This window comes from Belonocnema kinseyi, chromosome 8 (genome assembly GCF_010883055.1).
Source record: "Belonocnema kinseyi isolate 2016_QV_RU_SX_M_011 chromosome 8, B_treatae_v1, whole genome shotgun sequence".
NCBI lineage: Eukaryota > Metazoa > Arthropoda > Insecta > Hymenoptera > Cynipidae > Belonocnema > Belonocnema kinseyi.
Genome location: NC_046664.1, coordinates 15,852,766 through 15,879,022, shown reverse-complemented (window position 1 = coordinate 15,879,022; position 26,257 = coordinate 15,852,766). Strand labels below are relative to the sequence as shown.

The 26,257-nt window shown below is 25.7% G+C and overlaps 1 protein-coding gene across 3 annotated transcripts in view; it reads right to left on the bottom strand.

Annotated features, from left to right (window-relative positions):
• Positions 1-1,072: 1,072 nt before the first annotated feature.
• LOC117178060 (diuretic hormone 44) overlaps positions 1,073-26,257 on the bottom strand; it is a 99,476-nt gene continuing 74,291 nt past the window's right edge. For all 3 annotated transcript variants that reach the window (XM_033369273.1, XM_033369274.1, XM_033369275.1), the window contains 2 exons: positions 4,034-4,423; positions 1,073-1,378 (listed from right to left, as the gene is read on the bottom strand). In XM_033369273.1, the coding sequence (XP_033225164.1) occupies positions 1,349-1,378; positions 4,034-4,423 (420 nt within the window). In that variant the 3' untranslated portion in view covers positions 1,073-1,348. The remainder of the gene's footprint in view (positions 1,379-4,033; positions 4,424-26,257) is intronic.

The window sequence follows — 26,257 nt, the reverse complement described above, 5'->3', positions numbered from 1 at the left end:
ATAGATTTCCATAATTTAAAAAGCTTTTACTTTGAAATATTCAGTTTATTTTTTAATTGCAACTCCTTCCTAATGAAATTGTCTAAAGTAAAACATTTTAGTTTAAAGATTAAAATTTTTTAAAACTTCTCTTGAATTTTTTTTCAAGGTGAAAATTAAAGAAGTGAGTTTTGTGTGCCATCCAGAAAGACCGAGCAGCGAAAGCAGTTCGACTGCGTGAGGGGAAGCCACGGTTTTGATGTGACTTCTGAATAAAGGGAATTTTATTGAGATATGCAAAAAAAAAATATTTTAGGGCAGATCATAATTCTGCAAGAGGTACCCCCTCACGCAGTCAAACTGCTCTCGCCGAGCCTGATCAAATTTTCAATTTAGCACTCGCTAAATTAAAAACATACTATTAGAAATCCAAGAAAAATAAATATTCTAATGAAATATCCTTTGTCTTAAAAATCTTTTTAGAAAAGCCTAAAAAGTTCAATTTTGTGTGAAATCTAGGGAGGCAGTAGTTCGACTGCGTGAGGGAAATCCATATCCTTGTTTTGACTTTATCTTATTGAGATTTCCAAAAATGTAGACTACAAAATTTTAGGGCTGATGATAATTTCGCACCAGCTAGCCCCTCACGCAGCCAAACTGCTAGTCAAATTTTTATTTAAGCTTTCGCTAAATTAAAAATTTTATATTAGAAATCTGAGATTCCAACTAAATGTTTTTTGCCGTAAAAACCTTTTAAAAAAAGTTGTAAAATTTCAATTTTGTGTGACATTCCGGGTGGCGGTAGCAGTCCGGCTGCGTGAGGGGTCGACTGCGTGGGGGGATCCCTCTCAGTATAGCTGGTGCGGAATTGACCCTCACCCATATTTTAGGTGGCGATAGATCTTCTTTTTATATTTTTATTTAATTTTAATTAGAAAACTGCTTCGTTTTCAGATGATGCTCGTTTCCAGTTTGGAAAAAAAAACAAACGCCTTTCGTTTTATTCAAAAGACCCATATATGTTAAAAGACATGTTAATTGTAAATTAAGTCGTAAAAAAAATTGGGGGTTGTAGAAAAATCACAAGGTATAATACTGTTTCGTTACTTCGCAAACCGCAAAATATTTTATGGGATTTATCGCTCACTTATCTGCATTTTTTCGGGTTCACGTACTTGGTTTTCTAAGAGTTTTTTTTCTGAAAAAAGATGTTTCGGAATTTAGTCAAAATAAAATTTTAGATGGAATTTCTTGGATAGAGCAGTAAAAAATTTTGAACGATTTTTTTTTTCGAAACGGAAAATCGTGTACGGAGAAGCGAAGCTGCCGGGGTTGGGTGTTTCTGTCCAGAGGACTTCAGGGCGAAGTATTACAAGAGATGAACTTCATTCGTCTGCACCTAGAGAAAGAAGAGATGAAATTTCATTAATTTTTAGTTCGAATTTTAGATATTTCGGGAAGATTTGAAGACATTTTTTTTTTTAGTTTTCCAGGATTAAGTTTTTTTAAATAAAATATTTGGATATCTTTAAAAGATATTTGAGTGTTTTTTTAAGAGCAAAATTGAAAAAATATCAAAACTTTTCAAATTGCTTACTAAAGTTTTGAGTGGAATGGTTTTAATTATAAAATGTTCTATTTTGCCCAATTACAACATTAAAAAAGCGACTATGTTTAAAAGATATTTAGAAGTTTTGGAAAGATAAAAAAATAATTTTAAACTTAAAAATATTTTTTTAAATCTTAAACAAATTGTAGAGTTTTTGAAAATTTTAACAGCAAATTTGGAACCTTCTTAAAATTTTTGGAAGTTTTCAACTTTTAACATTTAAAAAATATAGAAGAATTTTAAGGCAATTTTTTCTTATTATGAAATGTTTTGGAAATTTTAGGAAACACTCGAAACATTTTAAAAGCCATTTTGAAAAAATTTGAAAACATAATTGAAAATTTGAAAAGATTACAAAAAAATTGTTGACAAAATGATAACTTTTGAAGATTTTGAAATTCAATTTTGAAGCTTTTTAAGGAATTTGAAGTTTTGGAGCGATCAGAAATATTTAAAAAATAAAAGTTTTCAAAAATTGTAGAATTTTCTCAAGAAATCTAAGAAAATTATATTTATATAACCTCAAAAACAAACCAATAAGTTAAAAAAATAAATTATTCTTCGACATTTTCATTTTGTTTTGAAAATTATTTCCCCGGCAAAGTATAATTTGGGTTAAAAATTTTTTTCTTGACCACTTTATTAAAAATTATTATTTATTGGCAAACATGAATTTTCTTGGTTAAAAATTTATCTATTTGGTTGAAAACTGAACTATTCGGTTGAAAATTAACTTTTTTGTGGATAATTCATATTTTCGGGTTAAAAGTTTGAACTGTTTGTAGAAAATGCGTCTCTTTTTGAATAAGAATAAAAAATCTTTTTTTTTCTTGGTGAAATATCTATTTTTCGTTAAGAATTCATCTTCCCTGTTTAAAAATTCACCTATTTAATTGAAAAATAATATTTTTCTTGAGAATCTAATCGACTCATGAAATCTTAAAAAAAAATTGTATTTTCTTCAGAATTTTAGAAATACTATATTTTTATAACCTTAAAAATAAACAAACAAGTAGGTTTAAAAAATAATTGTGATTCGAAATTTTTATTTTGTATTAAAAATTATTTTTTTCCTATGCCGAAAAACACATTCATTAAAATTCATGTTTGACATTAGAGAAAACTAACAGATGCAGATATTATTTATTGTATTTATAAGTGTTAGATACTATTATTAAAAATTTCAATAAGGATTTTTAAATTTTTTATATTTTCAATCTTAGAAATCTTAAATCAATCTTGACGTGAAAACGCTCTTAGCAAGCCTGCATTTACTGAAAGCATTTGAATATTGTATTTAAATATTACAAAATTTAATATGGATTTTTAATTTGTTTATACTTTTTTTATATCATTTATATTTTTAAACTTAGGAAATAAAATTCCGAGGATGCAAAAGTGCGCTTCGCGAACTTGCATTTTTATTAGCGTGTATTAACAAACTTTAATATCAATTTCTAAATTGTTTATATTTTTTATTTATGAAATAAAAATGCTAGGACGTGAACGCGCGCCTGCATTTACTGCTACTATTTTGACAGATTTAATAGGAATTTTTCAATTGTTTATATTTTTAATCCTAGGAAACAAAAATGCTTGGACGTGAACGCTCACTTGCATTTACTGCTAGAATTTGAACACATTTAATATAAATTTCTTGATTGTTTATTATTTTATCTTAGGAAATAAACATCCTGGGACTTCAACGCACACTTGCAATTTACTACTACTACTATTTAAGCAAATTTAATATGGATCCTTAAATTATTTATATTTTGTATCTTAGGAAATAAATATCTTGGTACTTGACTGCAAGCGTGCGTCCACTGGTAGCATTAAAAAAATTAATATGTATTTTGAAACTGTTTATGTCTTAATCTTTATAAATGAAAATCCTAGGACGTGACCGCGCGCTTGAATTTACCACTAATGTTTCAAATATGTTATTTTAGATTTTCAAATTGTTTATTTTTTTTGATCTTAGAAGACAAAAATACTAGGACGTGAACGCGCACTTGCATTTACTGCTAATATTTTAACGAATTTAATATGAATTGAAATTTTTTAAATATTTTAATTTTAGAAAATAAAAATCCTAAGACCTGAACGTGCGCTTGCATTGACTGCTACTATTTAAACAAATTTAATTTTAAATTGTTTATATTTTTAATCTAAGAAAAACAAAAATGCTAGGACGTGAACGCGCACTTCCATTTAATGTTAGTATTTAAAAAAATTTAATATGTATTTAAAATTGTTTATATTTTTAATGTTATGAAATAAAAATGCTAGGACGTGAACGCGCGATTGCATCTACTGCTAATATTTTAACAAATTTAATTTGTATTTTCAAATTGTTTATATTTTTAATCTTGGAAAATAAAAATCCTGGGACTTTACTGCTGGTGAAATTAATAATATGTAAGTAAATAGAAATAAAGTAACCCTTCGTGTCTGATCCTGATCGTGATCGTGATCATGATCATTCCCCTCGAGCCAGACAGAAGCTGTCCTGTCCGAAATCCGAACAGGAGATTGGCTTTGATCTCGATCATTCGGCCTCTCTTCAATTAAATAGATTCCACTGTTGCTCTCCTTATTAGAACTCGTCGGATATCCTGTCACAGAATCGGAATTCGAGCGCTTTCCAACTGTCTGCATCATTCGTCGATTCTCGTCAATCTGATATTGATCCTGCATCGCCTTTCTGCGCGCCAATTCCAATAGAACTCGCTGTCTCAATACGTCAACGGAATTGTTAATTGACAGTGATCCGATCCTCTTATTACGAATTGCCGCTGATCTTGGGTCGTTACCCGAGCCGAACATTTCGTTCTACAAAATATAAAAAAACATTTTTTTTTACAATTTTTTATTAATTTTTCAAAGTTAATAACAATTAAAGGTGTTAACGCCCGAGTTTTTAGATTTTTAATAAATACATTTTTCAATTTTGAAGCGATTACTTATGGCAAATAATTTATGTAGAAAAAAAATCAGCCTCGACTGGGATTTGAACTGGGGACGCCAATATCCGCGAGTGGAGTGTTACCTAGTTACGTAACAGAGGGAGAATCACTACACGGAACTACTTTTGGATAGCGGCGGTCCTGGTTCAAGTCCGGACTGAGGTAGATTTTTTCTTCTTTGCAAATCATTTTCCTGAAGTAACGTAATCGCTCAACGTCGAAATTTTGTATTGACTACAGTTTTGAAGTTGATATACCTGAGGTAAAGACGCGAGATTAAAAATTTCAAGTTATTATATGTAATGATTAAGTGACTAAAAAATCCAGGAAAATAAAATTCCCAAAATTGTAACATTCCCATCCTCTTTTCCAACTCTGTTATTTCTTTAGCACGACTAGGCGCAGCCTTTATTTATTATTTTTTGATGACTAAAAATTCCGAATAATAAATATTTCGACAATAGGAAATTGCAAAAAAAAAGAAAATATTTTAAATAGAAAATTCCTGAAACTAAAAAAATTCCCGAACAATAAAATAAAAAATTTATAATATAAATACATAATATTATCGAATTTGAATAAAAAAATGGTATTAATAAGTAAATAATAAAATAAAAAACATGTTTATAAAATGAAATCGTTTTATTTTTTTTATCTATTATTTTTAGAAGAGTAAAGAATCTCAAAAAAATAAAACTCTGGACGAAATAAGACTCCCGATGAAATGCTCGAAATACAAAATTTCCGAAATTAGGAAAGTGTGGACAATTAAAAATTTCGGTACTTGAATAATTAAAAAATTGTTAAATAATAAAATATAACACTTTTTATGAAGATATTTCAATTATTTTATCATTATTTTGATTGTATTTCGTTAATATTCTATCATACGTAATTTTCAAATTCTCTAGTATAAAGTGCAATGGTCATTTTCGCCCCATCTACCTGTGTCGCCTCCCCTCTCCCCCCACTACGCGGCTTTCCCGCACTCAGGCCAACTGCTGCCGTCGAGCCTGGTCAGCGGGAATCCTTTGTACCAGCTGAGAGGACAAAATGCGGAATATAACTTTTCTCTTTTTTTCACTTGGTAATTTACAAATATAATATTCGAAATCTGCGGATTACAACGAATCCATCGATGTGTTATTTGATTTTAAAACCTAAAAATTAAAGAATAAACGTTCAAGTTTATGTGAAATTTTATGGAAAATTTTCTGTTCAGTGAAATTGTTCAAATTCCTAATTAAAAATTGGATTTCCAAATTACAGGTATGAATAGAAGGAACTTGTGCTAAGTAAAATATACATAATTTTTTCATGTTAAGGTTTTCAAAACTGGTTATATTTTGGCTTCGTTGGAATCATTATAATTAGCAGATTTCGAATATTATATTTATAAATTACCGAAGGCTAAATTAAAAAAAATTTTATATTCCGCATTTTAGTCCTCCTTAGGTACAAGGGGCTGTCGCTGACCAGGCTCGGCGGCTTCAGTTCGGCTGACTGAGGGGAAGCCGGGTAGTGGGGGAACTGTACACAGGTAGCTGGGGCGGAGTTGCCATCTGCACACGAATTTGAGGGGATAAAGGGGGTAGCAGCAAAAACTAGGATTGATAAAATGGGAGGGGGAGGGGTTCAGTCAACTGAAGTTTGAAATTTTGGTTAAAAATTTAACTTCAGTTTTCAGAAAATTAATTTTCTTGATTAAAACATGAACTTTTGGATTGAATGTTGAACTCTTGTGTTAAAAATTCATTTTTTTTTGTTATGTGAAGTTTCATAATTTTATTTAAAAATAGATATATTTGGTTTAAAATGTAACCATTTTTTAGAAAACTGCTTTATGTTATTTTTTTTTTTAAATAAAAGAGTGTTCTATTTTTGGTTGAAAATTTTTATTCTATAAAATTGATATTGTTTATATTTAATGGCATACATTTACATATTTAATTAAGAATTGCCTTGTTTTGGTATTATTTATATTAAAATATGTTTTGTATAAGATGTCATGGCAAATTTAACGAGTTTTTCTAACTACTGTTTTGACGAAAATTCATTTATTTTGTTTAAAATTAATCTTTCGGGGTAGAAAATTAATCTTCTGTTTTGAAAGATGATACTATTAACTGTGATTTAAACTACTTTATTGAAAATTCTTATTTATTTATTCAAGTTAACTATAGTCGAAAATTCGATTTTTTTTGTTGAAGATGTAACATTTTTATTTTGTTGAAAAATTATTTTTTTTTTGTTGAAAATTTAACTTTTTTTCAATTCAGACAAAATTAGAAACTAAAATTTTCTCCTTTCTAACTCAATGAAAAGGTTAAAAATACAAAATTCCCCCCTTTCAATTAAAAAAAAAAAAAAAAAAACATTGAAAAGAATAAATGGTCTCTTTTGATTCAGAAAAAAAATAATTAAACAAAATTTCGACCCTTTCAACTCTAAATAAATTTTTAAAAAAATTTCGACGCTTCTAATTCATAACAAATTAAAAACCAAAAATTCCTTCCTTCCAACTCAATAAATACATGAAAATATAAGATTCTGCCCTTTAACTATATAAAAATGCTAAAAAATGGCTTCTTCAAATTTAGAAAAATAAGTGAATAACCAAAATTTCATGCTTTTTCACTTCATAAAAATCTTAAGAATAAAAAATTTATTTCTTCCATTATAGAAAAAATTGAATCTAAAAAAATCAATAAATATGTTAAAAGGCAAAAAGAGGCCTCTTTTAATTCGAAAAAAAATTAAAATGAAAATTTCCTCCCTTTCAACTCAGTGATAAATGTTAAAAAGAATAATTATCCGCTTACCAATTCAGAAAAAAATGTGTACCAAGATTTCCCCCTTTCCAATTCAATACAAATATAAAAAATTAATCCTCTTCTTATTCAGAAAAAAAGTTTTAAAATGACAAATTCGCCCCTTCAAGTTAACAAAAATGTTAAAATGAAGAAATGGTGTCTCCAATTCAACAAACATAATAACCAAAATTTCCTTCCTCCCAGCTCAAAAAAAATGTTAATGATAAAAAATTATCCTTCTGCAAACTCATAAAATATTGAGATAAAAAGTTTCCCCCATTGACTCAATAAAAAAGCTAAGAAAAAAATGACCTCTTCCAATTCAGGAAAACCAATGCAATTTTCGTGCCTTCCAACTCAATAAAAATCTTAAATATAAAACATTTTTCCAGTCAAATTCATAAAAAATTAAAGACCAAAAATGCCTTCTAATTCAATAAAAATATTACAAAATCAAAACTTCTCCCTTCCAATTCATAAAAAATTAAAGTCAACAAATCCTCGCTTCCACCTCAATAATAATAATTAACATGAAAAATCTACCTACTTCCAATTCAGAAAAAATATTAAAAATAAAAAATTCCCCCTTCAAGTTAATTTAGATTAATAAATGAAAAATGGCTTTTCTAATTCAGAAAATGAAATCACCGAAATCTCGACAATTTAAAAAAAAATTACCTATTACCTCCCTTCCAACTTAATAATTTTTTTTAATATCCATTCAATTAATTAAATTATAAGAAAAAAATTTTCCTCTTCGGCACAATAAAAAAGCTAAAAAAAAGAATGGCCTCTTCCAATTCCGGCAAAAAATCCAATTTTCGTCCCTTCCAACTTTACAATAATCTTAAAAATAAAAAAATGTCTCACAGCCAATTAAAAAAGAAATTAACATTTGCGCGTTTTAAACTAAATCAAATTTTTTAAATACAAAATTGGCCGGGCTTCAACTTAATAAAAATGCGAAAAATCCAAAAAGTTTCTCTTCTAGTTCAGAAAAAAATGAAATACCAAAATTCCTTCTCTTTCTTATAAGATTAATATGGAAAATTTGAATGTTTTTTTACACATAAATTCGTAAAAGTTGAATTATTTCTATTTTTATTAATTTCAAATTAATAATTGGTCAATTATTATTTACATTTCAAAATTTAATATTTTCACTCAAAAATTAAAAATTGTCTATATGAAACAAATATTCCTCAATATTAAAAAAACTGCCTTTTCTATTACAAGTTTTCAGGTTTTGGAATTGAAACATAGTTCAATTTCTTTTTTATGTTTGTTCCTAATTAATGATTATCTACTGTAGTGAGGTTTCCTCTACATTATGTTAATTTTCTAAAACTTTTGAAAGAAATTTTCTCTTTTCAAATAGAAAAAACCTTTGAAACTTAACATTATTTTCTTTTTTATTCTTTATTTTCCTCTGCTCTTATATAAGAATGAAATTTTATTAATTTTTTTAATAAGAAATCCATGTCATGAATTATGCTTAAACGGATAAAAAAAATATACTAAAGAAAGTTAAGAGGAAGAATGTTCTCTTGGAATTTATACTTGAAGTCTTAAAAAAATTCTCCTGCTCTAAACTATTCGCAACATAGTATAAAAAAGAAAAAACGTGGGTGAAATGATTCAAGCTAAAATGTTTTTCTCAGCTTGTGCGATTAAAGTAGGAAAAATAAATTTAAAGATAATGTAACTCAATAAAAACACGTTTTTAATTACATTTTTTAATAAATTTTACCATGCATTTTTCTTGTCTCTAGCTTTGATACCTATTGCAGAGAAAATATTGAATTTTTAGACATAAGTAACAAATGAACAATTATTAATTTTAAGCTAATAAAAATAAAAATTATTCAACTTAAAAGGATTTATTCATAAAAGAACATTGAATTTCACCATTTTAATTTTAAAAGAAAGGGAGGAATTTTGGTATTTAATTTTTTCCGAATTGGAAGAGGAAATTTTTGGTTTTATGAATTTTTCTTGAGCTGAAGGCGGGCAACTTTTATATATTTAGCATTTTTATTCAGTTTGAAATGAGATTTTTTTTTAATTGGTAGAGTAACCTTCCTTAATTTCTGAGATTGTTATAGAGTTAGAAGGAACGACATTTTTGTGAATTTTTTTTTGAATTAGAAAAACTAATTTTTTCTTTTTCCCTTTTTTTCTCGAGTTGAAGGGCGAACATTTTTTTCGCAATATTGTATGAATTGGAAAAAGGATAATTTTTTCTTTGTAACATTTTTATTGAATTGGAAGGGCGACATTTTTGGTCTTCAATTTTTTTAAGAATTGATAAGAAATTTTTTTTCATTTTTAAGTTTTTTATTGTTAGAAGGAACGAAATTTTGGTCATTTTTTCTGAATATTGTAAGAGGCTCTTTTTTGTTTCTATCGTTTTTTTTTAGTTTAAAGGGGGGAAATTTGATCATTTTTTTAAATTGAAAGATGCAATTTTTTCTTTCTAACATTTTTATTGAGTTTAGTGAAATATTTTTTGCAGTGCACATTTTTTTCTGAATAGGAAAAAGGATTTTTTTTCATTTTTAAGATTTTGATAGGGTTCAAAGTAACGAAATCTTGGTTATTTTTTCTGAATTGCAAGAGTCATTTTTTATTTTTAACATTTTTGAAATAGTTCCAAACAATGAAATTTCGATTTTTAATTCCTTTCTGAAATGACTTTTTCAGTTTTTATTGTTTTTATTGAGTATAAAGGGGTAAAATTTTGATTATTTTTCTCTGAATTAAAAGATGCCAGTTTTCCCTTAACATTTTTATTGAGTTTAAGGGAAGCTTTTTTTAGTTTCAATTTCTTTCTGAATTGTGAAAAGGACGTTTTTTATTTTTATAGAGTTGAAAAGAAATTTTTTTCTGAATTAGAAGCGGGTCATTTTTTCTTTTAAAAATTTTTATTTTCTTGGATGGGACGCCATTTTTTGTTATCAATTCTATCTAAATTTTAAGAGGCTCTTGTTTATTTTCATAATTTTCATTGAGTATAAAAGGAAGAAATTTGGATTGTTTTTTCCTTAAATTAAAAGATTCCATTTTTTAACTTTCAACTATTTCATGGAGTTTTAGGGAAGATTTTTTTAGTTAATTTTTTTTAATTGGAGGAAATTTTAGTTTTTAATATTTTATGAATGCGAAGAAGGATAATTTTTTTAAAAACATTTTCATTGTCTTGAAAGGGACGAAATTTTGGTATTCAATTTTTTCTGAATTGTAAGAGGGTCTTTTTTGTTTTCAATATTTTATGTATCAGGAGGATAATTTTTTATAGGAAACATATTTATTGAGTTTGAAGGAAGGAATTTTTAAGTCTTCAACTTTTTATGAATTGGTAGGGACATGTTTTCATTTTTAAGATTTTTACAGTTGGAAGGGACGAAACTTTGGTTATTTTTTTTTATAAATTGTTAAACACCCTTTTATGTTTATATAATTTTTATTGTGTATAAAGGGATGAAATTTGGGACATTTTTTCTGAATTAAAAGATGGCATTTTTTCTTTTTAACATTTTTATTGAGCATAGGGAAAGATTTTTTTTAGTTACAAATTTTTTCTGAATTTGAAAAGTTTATTTTTTTTATTTTCAAGATTTTTATAGCGTTTAAAGAAAAGAAATCTTAGTTATTTTTGTGTGAATCGGAAGAGGTTCATTTTTGATTTTCATCATTTTTCAAACAGTTCGAAATGAGAAGTCAGTTTTTATTTTAAACCATTATAACCATTTTGTAAAGAGAAAATTTGGATTTTTTTTCTTAATCAAAAGAGTGTTATTTTTTAATTTTTAAGTCTTGCCTAATTGGAAAGGAGAAAATTTTGGTTTTAATTATTTTATGAATTGGAACAAGAATAACTTTGTAATTTTGACATAATTATTGACTTGTAAGGGAAGCAATTTTGGTTATTTTTTTCTAAATTGGAACATTTTTTGTTTTTGAAAATTTTTATTTGTTTGAAAGGGACGACATTTTTGGTTTTCAATTTTTTCTAAATTATAAGAGGCCCTTTTTGTTTTTATCAAAAAGTACCTAGCAACATTATAATCATATAAACTTAAAGTAAATAAACAAAGAAACCTAAAAAATAAATAGTTATTTGAAATTTTGATTTTGTATTAAAACTTTTTTTCCTAAAATCTAAAAACTAGATGATGCTATAGTTTATTAAAAAAAACTTTAAATTATTATTACTGCAAAGTTTGATTCGGAAAAATAATTTTTTTCCAAAATCGAAAAATATTAAAAAATTTGAGAATTGTTTACTTAAAATGAAAAGATTGCCAGTTTTAAGAGTTCGAATTTTTTAATATGCCTGAAAAATGTTTGCGAACCTTGAAAAACCCAGAAAAACTTTTTCTCGATTAAACTGGCCACCCTGAAAAGATAAATCAGAATTTTTATTCGTTATCATAAATTGCTTTACCCATCACTGGTCAAACGTTCGCAAAATTTTATCTGCATTATTTTCTCTCATGCATATGTGATTCATACGAGGTCTATTTTTTGAAGTCAAATTTTTTTCCGCCACACTAAGCAGAATAATTAAAATATGATGATCTGAAATAAATAAAACGATAAAATTTTCCCGAGGGGAGATAGCTCCTAAAAAAAACAGTGTAGTGGATTATACTTAAATAGTCAAAATTTCAGTTAAAAAAAATAGCTTTCAATCAGAAAAATAAACTTTTCAGAAAATAGTGAAATTTTCAATTAAAAGGATGAATTTTTAACCAAAGTGAACAATCTACAACTGAAATATTTGAATTTTTTGTTAAAAATAAATTTTTGACCAAAGAATAGACGATTAAAAAAATAGTTCAATTTTCAAAGCGAGAAATGAATTTTCAACAAAATAAATTAATTTCTAACTAAAAAAGATCAATTTTCAACAACCAAAAAAACGAACTTTCAAGAAAATAGTGGAACTTTCAAGAAATTAGTGAAATTATTAATCGAAGAGATAAATTCTCAACAAATATTATCTTCGACTCGAATAATTAAACTTTTAGTTGAACAATAAGTTTTTGAATTAAAAACAACGATCATTCAAAACAAAAGCTACATTTTCCACTGAAAAATATCAATTTTCAACCAAAGAGTCGAACAGTTAAATTTTTAGTTAAAATGTAATTTTTAACAAAAAAAAATGTATTTTAAAATAGTGAAATTTGCAAATAAAATGATCAAACTTCAAATGGATTAGCCAAATTTTGAGTTGCAAAAATAAATTTTTGAGCGAACATAAAAAACGAATTTTAAAAACAATATGAAATTTTCAACCCAAAAGATGAATTTTCAACAAAAACATAAATTTTCAACTAAAAATGGGTAAATTTTTAACGAAACAGTTGAATAGTTGAAGTTTTAGGTACAACAAATAATTTTCAAAAAAAAAAATTAACTTTCAATAAAATATTTATAGCATAAAAAATATATATTTTTTAAACAATAGTTGAATTTTCAACCAAAGAGATGTTTGTAAAAAAATCAACCAAGTTATTCAATTTTCTTCTAAAATATCAGTTTTCAATCTATTGGTTCATTATTTTAATTTTTGTTAAAAAAAATTAATTTTTAACAAAAAAAAAACTTCCATGAAAATAGTGAAATTTTCAACCAAAGAGATAAATTTTCAACTAAAATGATAAATATTCAACTGTAATAGTTTAATTTTTTGTTTGAAAATAAATTTTTGGCCAAAAAGCATCCATTTTCAAAACAATAGTTAGATTTTCAACCAATGAGATAAATTTTTAAGGAAAATGATCAATCTTCAATTGAAATAGTTAATTTTCCAGTTACACTAATAAATTTAGGGCCAAAAATCAACGATTCTAAAAAAAGTTAAATTTTCAGCCAAAGAAACGAAAAAAAAGTATTTTCAACCATTTAGTTGATTTTTACTTTAAAAATATCAGCTTTTAACGTGACAGTTGAGTAGTGAAATTATTAGTTAAAAAAACTAATTTTGAGAATAAAAGCTTTCAAGAAAATAGTGAGATTTTCAACTAAAATGATCAATCTTCAACCAAAAAGTTAAATAGTTAAATTCCTATTAAAAAAATTAATTGTCAAAGAAAGCTTTCAAGAAAAGAGTTAAATTTTGAACTAAAGAGATAAAATTTCAACTGAAATGATCAATCTTCAAATAGAATAGTTAAATTTTCGGATGAAATGAAATTTTGGGCAAAAAAAAAGAGTTCGAGAATTTTTCATTTCGGGATTTTTATATTTTGACAATTGGATAATATCGGGAAATTTCTATTTTGACTACTTTATTTTTTGGAAAGGGACGACTGAAAAATTACGAAAAATAAAATTCCGGCACTGTAAAACTTCCGATTTGGAAAATTTCCGTCCGTTTATACAATTATTATTTCAATTTAAAATAACAATATATTCAAAAAAATATATTTCGGGATGAAATTAAAAAAAAAGTTAAGTTTATTTTAAATTCGAACAGTAATTCTATAAACTGTTCGGTAGATTGATTATTCGGGAATTTTATTATTTGACAATTTTTCAATTTGGGATTTTTTTTGTCGTACCAAATTCAATTCCTGGTTTTTTTAAATTGCCTTAATATAAAAATCCCAAATTGGAATATTCCAGAATTTAAATAATTAAAGAAATTCTGTTTTGATCAATATGATTTATTTTAAAAAAAATAGGATAATAATTTATACTTTGTTTTAAGAAATTTTTTTAAATGTTCAACTTATTATTCAAAATTATTGTTTAAATTAAAAATAACAATAATTAAAAAGAAATTTTTCAGTGCAATTTTTTTTTAATATGCATAGAAGTTTTTTAAAAATTATTATTTCTCTTGCATTGAAAATCTTGTCAAAACGAACTGTCGGGGATTGAATAATTTTGAGAATTTTCTATTTCGAATATTTCCTTTTTCGAGATATTTAGTTTTTGGGAGTTTTCAGTCATCTAAAAAATTTAGGAAATTTTCCTATTACTTAGAAGACTAAAATTATAATTATTGATATTCATTTTTTTAAATAATAATCAGAGATAAATAAGAGCATTTAAACAAAAAATTATAACTATTATTTAATAATAACTATTTTTACTGTTGTTAAAAAGAAATTTATCGAGTTCAGTTTTGTTTTTTCATTGCAAACTGAATGAAACCTCTATATTGATTATGCTTACATAGAACAGGCAGTGGCAGACTTAAGTTGATGAAGGTATTTAATTAGAACTATGGTTTCATAAAAAATTATTGCTCCCGTAATGAAGATCTTTAATAAACGAAACAATTACAAATCTAATGAAATTGGATAAAAATTAAATGAGTTTTCAAATTGATTTGAAAAAAAAAGTGATTGTTATTTTGAAAAAGGCTTCAAATCAAATAAAAATATGCATTGGCTCTCAGTCAAAGAAAAATTTCTTTGATTCGAAATGTTTTTTTTTTATAGTTTCAAACTAAAATATTTGTAATTAATCAAAATATATTTGATTTAAAATTGCAAAACAACCATCATTATAGATATCTTGGCTGCAAATTCTCACTTTTTAAAATCCTGATTTCATTAAATCTGTTCTATACCAATTTCATACGAGAGGAATTAATTTCTTTTTCAAGTACGTTACTTTATTGTTAGTTTTCCTCCACTTTTACACCACCTTGAAAAGTAAATTGCCTTTTGATCTAAACAGCTTTTACTTTTTTATAAGAAGCTATCGGTTTATCGAGAAGCTTATAGTCGATTGTAAATTGTGGAATTTGAAAGAAAGCCAGTTTATGGTTACAGGACAATCAATTTTTAAATAGAACTCGAGATTTTAAGTGAAAAGTCGATTTTAAGGTGACGATCTAAGTTAAGTTTAAATTGGGATAAAAAATTCAACTGAAATTTTGAATCTTCAACTGAAATAAATGAATTTTTAACTGGAATAATTGAATTTACAACTAAAAAGATTAATTAAAAAAAGGCCAGAATTTCAATCAAATAGATGAAATTTGCAACTCAAAAAGATAAATGTTCAACCAAATAGTTATATACAGTGAAACCCTTCAATAGCCCTCCCTTCTATAGCCCATTGGAGAATTGCCGCCGCGCCGCAGGTAGGTGTAACGAGAGCTGCGCGGCGTACGCGGGGTCGGCGGTTGTCACTCAGGCGAACACTCAAGCATGAACAAACGAAATCGGTCCCAAAATCGGCGCTATAGAAGAGTTTCACTGTAGTTACATTTTTAGTTGAAAAATTAATTTTCTTTGAAAAAAATGTATATCAAACAGTGATGAATTTTCAACTAAAATTATGGATCTTCAACAAAATACGATTTTTCAACGAAAAAAGATCAATTTTCAATCTACGCGCTCGATCTTTGTGCTGAGACTTTTTTAAACTAAAGGTGAAAGTATCGACAACAATAATTTAGTGATTGTGAATTCTCTTTTATTAAAGCTGTTTTGGCTTTAAGGAACATATTCTCATCACGTATCTCGTGCTTCGCACTCGAGTTTATCCCTGAAATTGTATATCATTCCCATAAATGTATATTATTATAATTCAAAACTTGCAATGGTATTAGAGCAGACGTAGTTTCATTGTCCCATTTAAAAAATGCGCATTTATTTTAAAAAAATGTTATTAAGCATTTTTGTTATTAAGCATTTCATATTTGAGAATCTTTTAAATACTCTGAAATTGTTGACTCAAAAAATGTAATTTTTGGATTTTTCATTATTTTGTATCCTGACAAAAATTTTAATTTTTGATTTTTCAAGAAAATTCCAAAAATTGTTATGATAATCTTGTAGGGCATTCAGAAATAAAAGCTTTTCTTCTCTTGCCTTTTTTCATATCGTCCGCTATTTGGCTTAAAAGGTTCATTTTCGTGTGTTTTTTTGATTTTTGTAAATGTTTTATCTCTGGTAATTTTTGGTTTTATGAAAAAAGTCATCGTGATATATTATTCAACTTTTTAAATACTATAAACATTCGTACAGAAAAATTTTGAATTTTGAAAAAAGTGGTCTCAAAAATATTCAAAATGCGCTCACTACTCTCTGATGTGAATGTAAAAATGTAAGCTTTGAATTAAAAATGGAATAGTTGAAAAAAATAATTTCTTAACCAAAAATTTTGTTAACCTACGTAATAAATTTTTAACTGAAATAATGAATCTTCAACTATATTAAATGAATTTTAAAATCAAAAGATTATTTTCTACAAACAAAAGACAGGTTTTTAACAAAATACATGAATTTTCCAAGAAATAGTTGAATTTTTAACTAAATAAGTAATAAATAAAAAATAATCAACTTTGGACGAAAAATGAAATATTTAAATTAAGAATTAATCAAATTAGTTTTGTAACCAAGAGAATGAATTTTTAACTAAAATCGTGACCCTTCAACTGGAATAGTTGCATTTTCTAACAAGAAAATTAATTTCTACAGGAAAAATTATTTTTCAAAAAAATATCTAAATTTTTTAAGAAATAGTTGAATTTTCAACTAAAAAAGATCTATTTTTAATCAAATGTCAAAATTTTAAATTTTAAATATTAAATTGAGACCAAAAATAGAGTAGTTAAGTTTTTATTTAATAAAATGAATTTCAAACCAAACTGATCAATTTTCATTTGCAATGGTAAACCTTCAACTGGAACAGCTGAATTTTCATACAAGAAGATTTTCTACCGAAAAATAATATTTTTCAATTAAAAAAGATGAATTTTCAACCAAATAGTTTAATTTTGAACAGGTCAATTTTAGATAAAAAATGTAATAGTTAAAATTTTAGTTTGAAAAAAAAAATTTTGCAACAAAAAATATTTTTTAAACAAAGTGATGAATTTAAAACTATAGAATTATGAATCTTAAACTGGAATAGACGAAGTTTAAACTAAAAAGATTAATTCACGAAAAAAAAACAGATTTCCAACAAAATACACAAATTTTTAACGAAATAGTTGAATTTTGATCTAAAAAAGATCAATTTTCAACCAATCGGTTGAATTTAAACTAAAATGATCAATTTTAGACAAAAAATGGTTAAATTTTTAATTAAAAAAATTAATTTTTCAGAAAATATTTATCAGATTTGTAACTATATTTTTTATGTATAAAAGTTAGAAAATATTAATTTTCAATAAATTTTTAAAGAACAACATTGTTTTCCTAAAATTATTTTTTCTTTAGAAATACATATCATGCATGTGAAAACAAATATTTTTTTTTGAGTTTTTTTCTATAATGCATAGATTCCGAAATATTCAGCGTTGAAAATTTTGTTTCTTTAAACAAATTGTCATAATTTTAAAATGACTCAATAAACAATGTAATATTGGGCTCATTTAAAAGAAATAAAAATACGCATATCTTTCATTTTGATTTTTAAAATGTACTATTGGCATTTTCGAAAAGAATTGAGTTTTTTATAATAAAAAAAATAATCTTTTTTTCATTAATTTTTTTACAATAAAACCTGTGTAATTTTTGAAGGAAATTGTAGATTAAAAAAATCAAAATCAAATAGATGCGTATTTATATTTTCTTTAAATATCTCGGAATCTATGCACTGTAAAAAAAACTCGAAAGAGAAATAAATGTTTTTACATGTAGAATAATTGTGAAGAAAAAATAATGTTGGTAATTTTTTTTTTTCATTTTTCACGCTCTGTTTAAAATTCATATTTTAGAAATGTCATACATAAAAGAATGTAGTTTCCAGATTTGTAACTATATTCTTTTATGTATACAAATTAAGAAATATTAATTTTAAAAAATGGTAAAAAATTCAATTATGAATAATGCAATTATTTTTTTTACAAATATTTATTCTAAATATGAAAACAAAAATTTTGTTATCTTTAGGGTTTTTTTTTCTGTAATTCATAGATTCTGAGATATTCAGCGTTGAAAAAAAATTTTGTCCCAAAAAAGTTTTCATTACTTTAAAATGGCTTCATAAAAAATTTCATCTTGGGCTTATTTTAAAGAAAATATACAAATACGTATTTAATTTTCATTTTTTTTTAAATTTATCTGTTCTTCAAAAAATTACTTGTTTTTTTTTAGAAAAAAGAAAAATGGGAAAAAGATTGTTTTTTTTTTCATTATAAAAAACTCAATGTTTTTGACAAGGCCAATTGCATTAGAAATGCATTGGCTGAAACTTTAAAACCACGTTTGATTTTTTATATACATGAATTTTTGACATAGATATAAAAAGCTTTTTACTTCGACCAATTTCGGCTCAGGGTGGGCAATGCTCTTTGACCGTGAGTATACATATATACATATGTATGTGTATATTTATATGTTTATGTATATGTATATGGATATGTATATATATGTATAATAATTTGTATATATATATATATTTTATATTTTCTGATATTTCGAACTGACTTATATTTATATTAATAATAAAAAAGATAGAAGTTAAACATAGGAGTTTCATTCTGGACGAAATAAATGAATGAATGGATAAATTAAAAAATGAATATTATTAATATCATCTTATATATTTATATTTATTATTTATTAATAGTATGTTAATATATAAAGTTTGAAATTTAAGCAGAGAATGGCTGCTTTTAATAAGATAGCATGATGTGATTTATGCATCAAGCGTGGGATTCAGAGATCCATTTTCCTTTACTGTTCTCATTCCCTATAGCTTTTCAATTGTGTACTCTCCCCGTGCATGAGATCCTTCTATTATACATAGGCACTGAAATGCGCCTTGTATATAGTACACATATATCTGAATGTATGCGCAGATGGTCATGGATTTGATATCCGTGTATATTAGGGTGATCCAAAACTCGCAAAAAAAAAAAACGAATGGTTACTTCAAAAATTTTGTTCCTTTTCGAAAAAAGAAAATCCTTGAAAAAATGTAATACTATCAGATGAAATGTTGCACTCCCTCGTCAAGGTCAAATCTATAAACTGTAAATACCTTCTTTGCTTTCGTGCTTACATAAAAATGCAAACGACAGTGATGGTCTAATTTTGTATAATAAATTTAACGGCATTTTGTAATTTATTAAAAAAAAATTAGACACATTTTTACCTCATTTGATTTACAAGTATACTCAATTCTAAATTTTTGGATGAAAAAGTAAACAAATGTACGTAATGTATGTAATGTAATGCATAATTTAGATTGGTTCGATTTGATGAACAAACAATTTCTATAAAGTTTCAGCTTCATCGGATAATGGAAAATGACGTCCCCGGGCTCTTGAATATTTAAATTATTTATATGTACAAAAATTGATTTCTTTAATACCTTTTAAAATATTAATGCTATCAAAGTGCATGTAATACAAAATGTAGATCTAGTCAAGAAGAATATTTTATTTTCGAGAAGTTTCTTTTTTAGGGCTAACGGCTTTCGAAAAAAAATTCCAAACAGTAGGGTGACTCAGTTATATGTAGAAAAATCGATTTCATTTGATATCTTCTAAAATATTAATTTGATAAAAAAACATGTCATACAAAACTTGTAGATTTAGTTAAGGATAATATTTTTTAATTGATAGCTGTCTTTCATAGGATCAAAGGTTTTCGAAAAAATATTAAAGTTATGGAAATACATGTAGTACAAAAGTTGTAGATCTAGTCAAGGATCATATTTTATTTTTTATATCTTTCTTTGGCACGACTAACGGTTTAAAAAAAAATACAAAAAACTAACGCTAAAAGAGGGTCGTCCTTTTAGTTACTCTTGGTGAATTATTTATATGCACAAAAATCGAGTTCATTTGATATGTTCTAAAATATTAGTGATATAAAAATACCTGGTATACAAAAGTTGTAGATCTAGTCAAGGATGATATTTGATTATTTATTGTTTTTTTTCGTGAGACTAACGGTTTTCGAAAAAAATCCAAAAAACTAAAACCATGAGTAGGGTAGCTTTACGTTTAGTGAATCATGTATATGATAAAAGATCGATTGCATTTGATATCTTCTATAATATTAATATTATACAAATGCCTCAGAACTAATCAAGGATAATATTTAACGTTTTATAGCTTCATTCCGTAAGCCTAACGATTTTCGAAAAAACTTCAAAAAAACTAACGCCAAAAGTAGGGTGGCCCTTAGTTTCTTGGTGAATTATTTATATGCATAAAAATTGATTTCATTTCATATCTTCTAAAATACTAGTGTTATAAAAATAAATGTCATACAAAAGTTGTAGATCTAGTCAAGGATCATATTTGATTATTTATTGTTTTTTCCCTAAGACCGGGAATTTTATCGACAGGCGAAAAACCAGGAATTGAATTAAAAAACCAGGAATTTAATTCTGACCGTAAAACATAAAATTTTCATTATTTTAATAATTTTGATCAATTTAGAAAAGTGATTTCTATTTTATATATAGTTGCAGGCATATGAGTAAAAATATTGATCCTATTTATTTTAGGACAGCGAGTTTCGGTAAAAATATATAATTTCACTTGGAAAAGGGAATTTTTTACATGGAACGGGAATTTTATAAAAGAATTACAACTGGGATTGAGAAGAAAGGAGTTTCCAAAATCCCTATTCCTAGTTAAAATTCCTCACAATTTAAAAGGTCCTCCAAATTTTAGAAAAAAAGTACTTCAAGTAGTTTTTTGAGAATAAGGAGTATCTCGAAGAGGTAATATTTCTGAAATATAATATAATTTTTTTACATTTTTCGTTGGGAATTTATCTCTATTTTGAAAACTCAACCACTTGCAGTTAGGCTAGAATCTTTTCTTAAAAAATAATTTTTTGGTTGGAGGATTCATAATTTTAATTGAAAATTCATGTCTTTTTGAAAATTTAACTAATTTGTCGAAAATCAATTTTTCACCTAAAAATTTTTCTTTTTCAGTAGAAAATTCAACTATTTTTTCGAAAATCCGATTTTTTTTCGAGAATTAGATTTTTAATGGGAAATTCCACTATTCTGTTTTGGTTTGAAATTTCATATTTTTTGGATTAAAATTCAACTGCTTGTTTGAAAATTTAGATTTATTATTACAAAATTAACTTCTTTTTGAAAATTTATGCCAATTGTAGAAAAATTGCTTTTTTTTTGAAGAACATTGATCTGATTAGTTGAAAATTTATCTTTTTGGTATGCATAAAATTCAAGACTTTCAGCGGAAGATTTATCATTTCAGTTGAAAATGTATTATTTTGGTTGAAAGTTAATTTTTTGAACCGACTATTTTGGTAAAAAATGATTTTTTTTCTTTAAAAGGTAATCTCCGTGTTTAGAATTTTTCTTTTTGGTTGAAGATTGAAATATCCTAGTTAAATACTCATCATTTTAGTTGGTGATTCATGTTAGGTTAGAAATAAATTTAATTGGTTGAAAGTAAACCCTTGTTGAAAATTATTTTTTTGTATTAAAGATTGATCATTTTAATTAAAGCCATTTCTTTGTTTAAAAAATGAGTTACTTGATTGAAAACTAGTTTTTTTTTTGTTGAATGAAAAGGAATTTTTTAATCAAAAATTTAACTATTTTATTACAAAATTTGTTTCTTTTTTTATTGAAAATAATTATTTCCTAAACTGAAAATGCTATTCCAGTTGAATATTCTATAATTTTAGTTAAAAATTTATTTCTTGGTTGAACATTCACGTTGTGAATGAAAATTTAATTATTCAATTTTTGGTTGAAAAATGGTCTATTTTAGTCAACAATTCGACTTTTTTGATTGATTTGTCATTGATTTTATTAACTTAAAACTTAATTGTTTGAACTTTGGTTAACAATTCATCTTTTTTATTAAAAAAATTTCTTAAAGTTCATCTATTCCAGTTGAAGATCCATCATTTTAGTTGCAAATACATCAGTTAAGATGAAAATTATTATTTTTTTTTACTAAAAATGTAACTATTCCATTTTGTGTTAAAATTTTTTTTTCTAGTTCCAAATTCAACTATTTGGTTAAAAATGTATCTTCTTTGATTAAAAATTCAACAATTTTGTTAAAATTCATGTATTTTGTTTAAAAAATTTTATTTTTCGGTAAAAAATTAATTTTTTGGAAATAATATTTTTGTTCAAAAATTCATCTGCTTGGTTTAAAATACGACTATTCAAGTTAAAGATTAATAAATGTATTTGAAAATTTATTTATTTTGCAATTTTTTGCTTTGCATTGTTAAAGGATGTTTAGAATGAAAGTCATGATTTAAAATAAATTTGTTTGTTTTGCGACAAATATAAATATGTTACTTTTAGTTGACCGGGAAAATTAAAAAACTAGATCTGGAAAAAGCGGAAAACGACCATTAATTTGAAATCATCCACCGAATCGCCATGTATCATTTATATGTAAAAAAATCTATTTCATTTGATATATTCTAAAATATCAATGTTATCAAAATACATGTCATACAAAAATTGTGGATCAAGTCAAGCATCATATTTTATTATTGATAGCCTTGTTTCGTAATATAAACGGTTTTCGAAAAAAATCAAAAAAACTAAGACCAAGGGTAGCTTTACTCTGGGTGCATCAAGTATATGTACAAAAATCTACTTAATTTCATATCTTCTAAAAAATTGATCTTATCAAAAAGCATTTCACATAAAAGTTGTAGATATAGTTAAGAAGCATATTTAATTCTTTATAACTTTCTTCCGTACGACTAACGGTTTTCGAAAAAAATGCGGAAAACTCGTGGCACCCTCGAATTTGGGGCGTGCCGTAAAAAATTCGAAAATTGAAAAATAAGGGCCAAGCCTGACGTGTTTGTGGACCATTGATCGATTTTCCTCGAACATGTCAAAATTGTGGAAATTTCCCTGGCCCTGATAGAAGTGACATTATTTTATCCGCTTCCCCTCGGTCGTTTCTCTGTTTACTCATTAGCACCGTGATACTTGATGGACCGTTCTGTTTGACTTGGTCTGCTTTAATCCGAATCGACAATTCGAGATCAGAGCAGAATTTCGACCTCAAACCGTCCCACAGTGGGTGAAATGACCTATTTTCCAATTAGTTTTTAAATGTTTTTATAAATAAACAAATATGAGAAAAAAGGCCATTTTTTGTATTTGAGGTTGACGGTGCTCGTGATCAATGGAAAAATTGTGGTAATCAAATACCTTTCAGATAGTAATATTATTTGAAGTTTTTTTGTTTTAATGTAATAAACAAATAAATTTGTTATGAGCAAATTATTTCTTGAAAGTGTGTTTTCTATAGTTTTTAATAGTTTGTCACTTTTTGCGTCATATTGCAAGAAATTTGGGTGGAAACAATATTATGATGGAAAAAATTTGTTCTAGAATTTTCTTGGTAATATTATAAATAAATTTGAAAATAAATGCATTATTAAGGCATTTGCCGAGATAAACATTTGTATTTGTTAATGTCAGTGCTTTTATTTGGAAAATTCATTAATTTTTTATGTTAGTTCTTTTAATTGGCAACTACATGCATTTCATCTAAATTAAATTAATTGATATATTTTATAATTTTTTAATATTCGGGAATTTATTTACAATTTTTTTTTCAATGTCATTTCTTTTACTTCTAGAAGCTGAAGCCTTATTAAAACAATCAAATTAATAAGAGACTAAAACTAAAAGGTCCGGCATTAAAAAAAAACTATTTTTGGCGACAAATGCCTAAATAATGCATTTGTTTATAAAATTTATTTAAAGAGCACATGCATGAATCATCTTAGCAGAAATTGTCTTAATTGCACTATTGTTTCCATCTAAAATTATTTGTAATATTACTTGGAAAAACGTTCAATTATAACAAACTATAGAAAAAAAAAAAACTTTCAACAAAGAATCTGTTTATAAAATTTATTTGTTTACCATATAATGACAAGAAATCTTTAACTAATCTTGCTTCATAAATCTTATGCAATTTTAACAATGTTCCTATTAATTTTGAGCCCCGAGAACGTCAAATAGAAAAAAGGACATTATTTTCGTCTTATTTATTTTCTTATAAATAATTTAAAAAATAAATTAAAAATCCGGCTTAATAACTCTATGGACTATCAGCTTCAACAAAAAATGTATGTGAAAATCGGTTAAGATTTGTCGGCTCTCTGTTATTTTAAACTTTCTTTCATGTATTTTGTATTATTTATTAATTGTTTAAACAATTTTTATTTGTTCAAGCAGTACTTTTTTTAAAAATTTGGTCACAAATGATCAATAACCTCATAATCAGATAAACTAATTCGGCAATATAAAAAATAATTACTGTCGATACAATTTCTTCTTATTTGTTTAAGCAATTTTTTATTTTCTAAATGTAACTTTTAAGTGCAATAAGCGAGAAAAGTTCATTTTTTTGCGAGACTTAAAGAAACAACTTCATAGAATTTTGGGTTTTCTAGTATTTTCATGTCTAATTAATAATTGTTTAACAATTTCCATTTGCTTAAAATTTTTTTTCAACAAGATATATCAAATTTCTTTCTTTTTTGAGTAACATAAACTAATTGGTTTAAATTAAAGATCAGCAGGATCGATTCACTTTATTTTTAATTGTTTAAATAATCTTTTATTGTTAAAATGTAACTGTTGAGTAAAAAAATGTAAAAAATTCAATTTTTCGTAAATTTTTCCAGAAATTTTATTATTTCCTTCTATGCTGTCACTTTTCATCACTTAGTCTTAATTTTTGTAATAAGTATCATTTGATAAAGCAATTTTTTTGGAAAAAATATTAAAAATTTATACCTGCTATGAGTAATTTGAACCATTTAATTTAAATAACAAAAAAATACGAGCGATTAACTAAATAATTCACATCATTCAGAAAAAGTAAAATTTTGCTTTAAAAAACTGTTTAAACAAATGGAAATTGTTTGAAGAATTGTAAGTAAGGAAAATTTCATGATACAAGATGCTAATGAAATTTGTGGAATATTTTACACAAACTTCACTCTTTTGTTTCATTCCAGTAAAAAATCAAATTTTAACTGAATTTAAATAATAAAAATAATTTAAACAATAACAAATTAAGTGAATATTTCTGCCTTATTTCAGTCAAAAGTTACATTAAATAATAAAAAATCATTGAATTAATTAACAACAAATTAAATCGACCTTCATGATTTTTTATATTCCCTAATTCTTTCATCTTGTTATGAGACTACCGTAAATTTGTAAAAAAATCGAAAAGTGTTGATTGAACAAATAAAAAATTGTTTAAAAAATGAATAATCACTCCAAAAAATACATTAAAGTTTTCAATTTGAACACTAAAGATGATCTGTCATAAAAAACATACACAAAAGTAATGTTTACGACCAATATACCACATAAAACTTGATTCTCGTTTAGAGTGTGGTTTTAAGGGATAATCTGCTGATAATTTTAGTAAAAGTTTAAAAAAATATTTTCTTTATTTCAGGGTTTCCTAGCCCGGGGAAGAAATCCTTATAGTTTTGGTCGGGTATCAATCTGTCATACATTTTTCCAAGGAAGGGAAAGAGGGTAAATAATGGGAGAGTAAGTAGGGGATTTGAGGGGGAATTATTGGAGAGGAAGTAAGGAAAATGATGAAAGAAAAAGTGAGGTGAAATTAGGAGAGAGAAGTAGTTGAAGTTAGTTGGAAATTAGTGAGGAGAAGTGCGAGAAAGTAAGTGAAAGTGACGGGAAGTAGGCTAAATTAGGGGGCCGTTCATTTTTCGGAACGGTAAAAATTAAGAAAGGTAAAATTTCAGAATGGGTTATAATACATAATGGTAAAACTTAGGAATAGCAAAAAGTAGGAAAGAGCAATAAGTCGGAAATCCAAAGCACTGAAAGGTATTTCTTCGGAAACCAAAGAAGCGGAATGGGTGAAAATTCAGAAGCGTTAAAATTAGGAGGGTGAAAAATTAGGAATATGTACATATACGGAG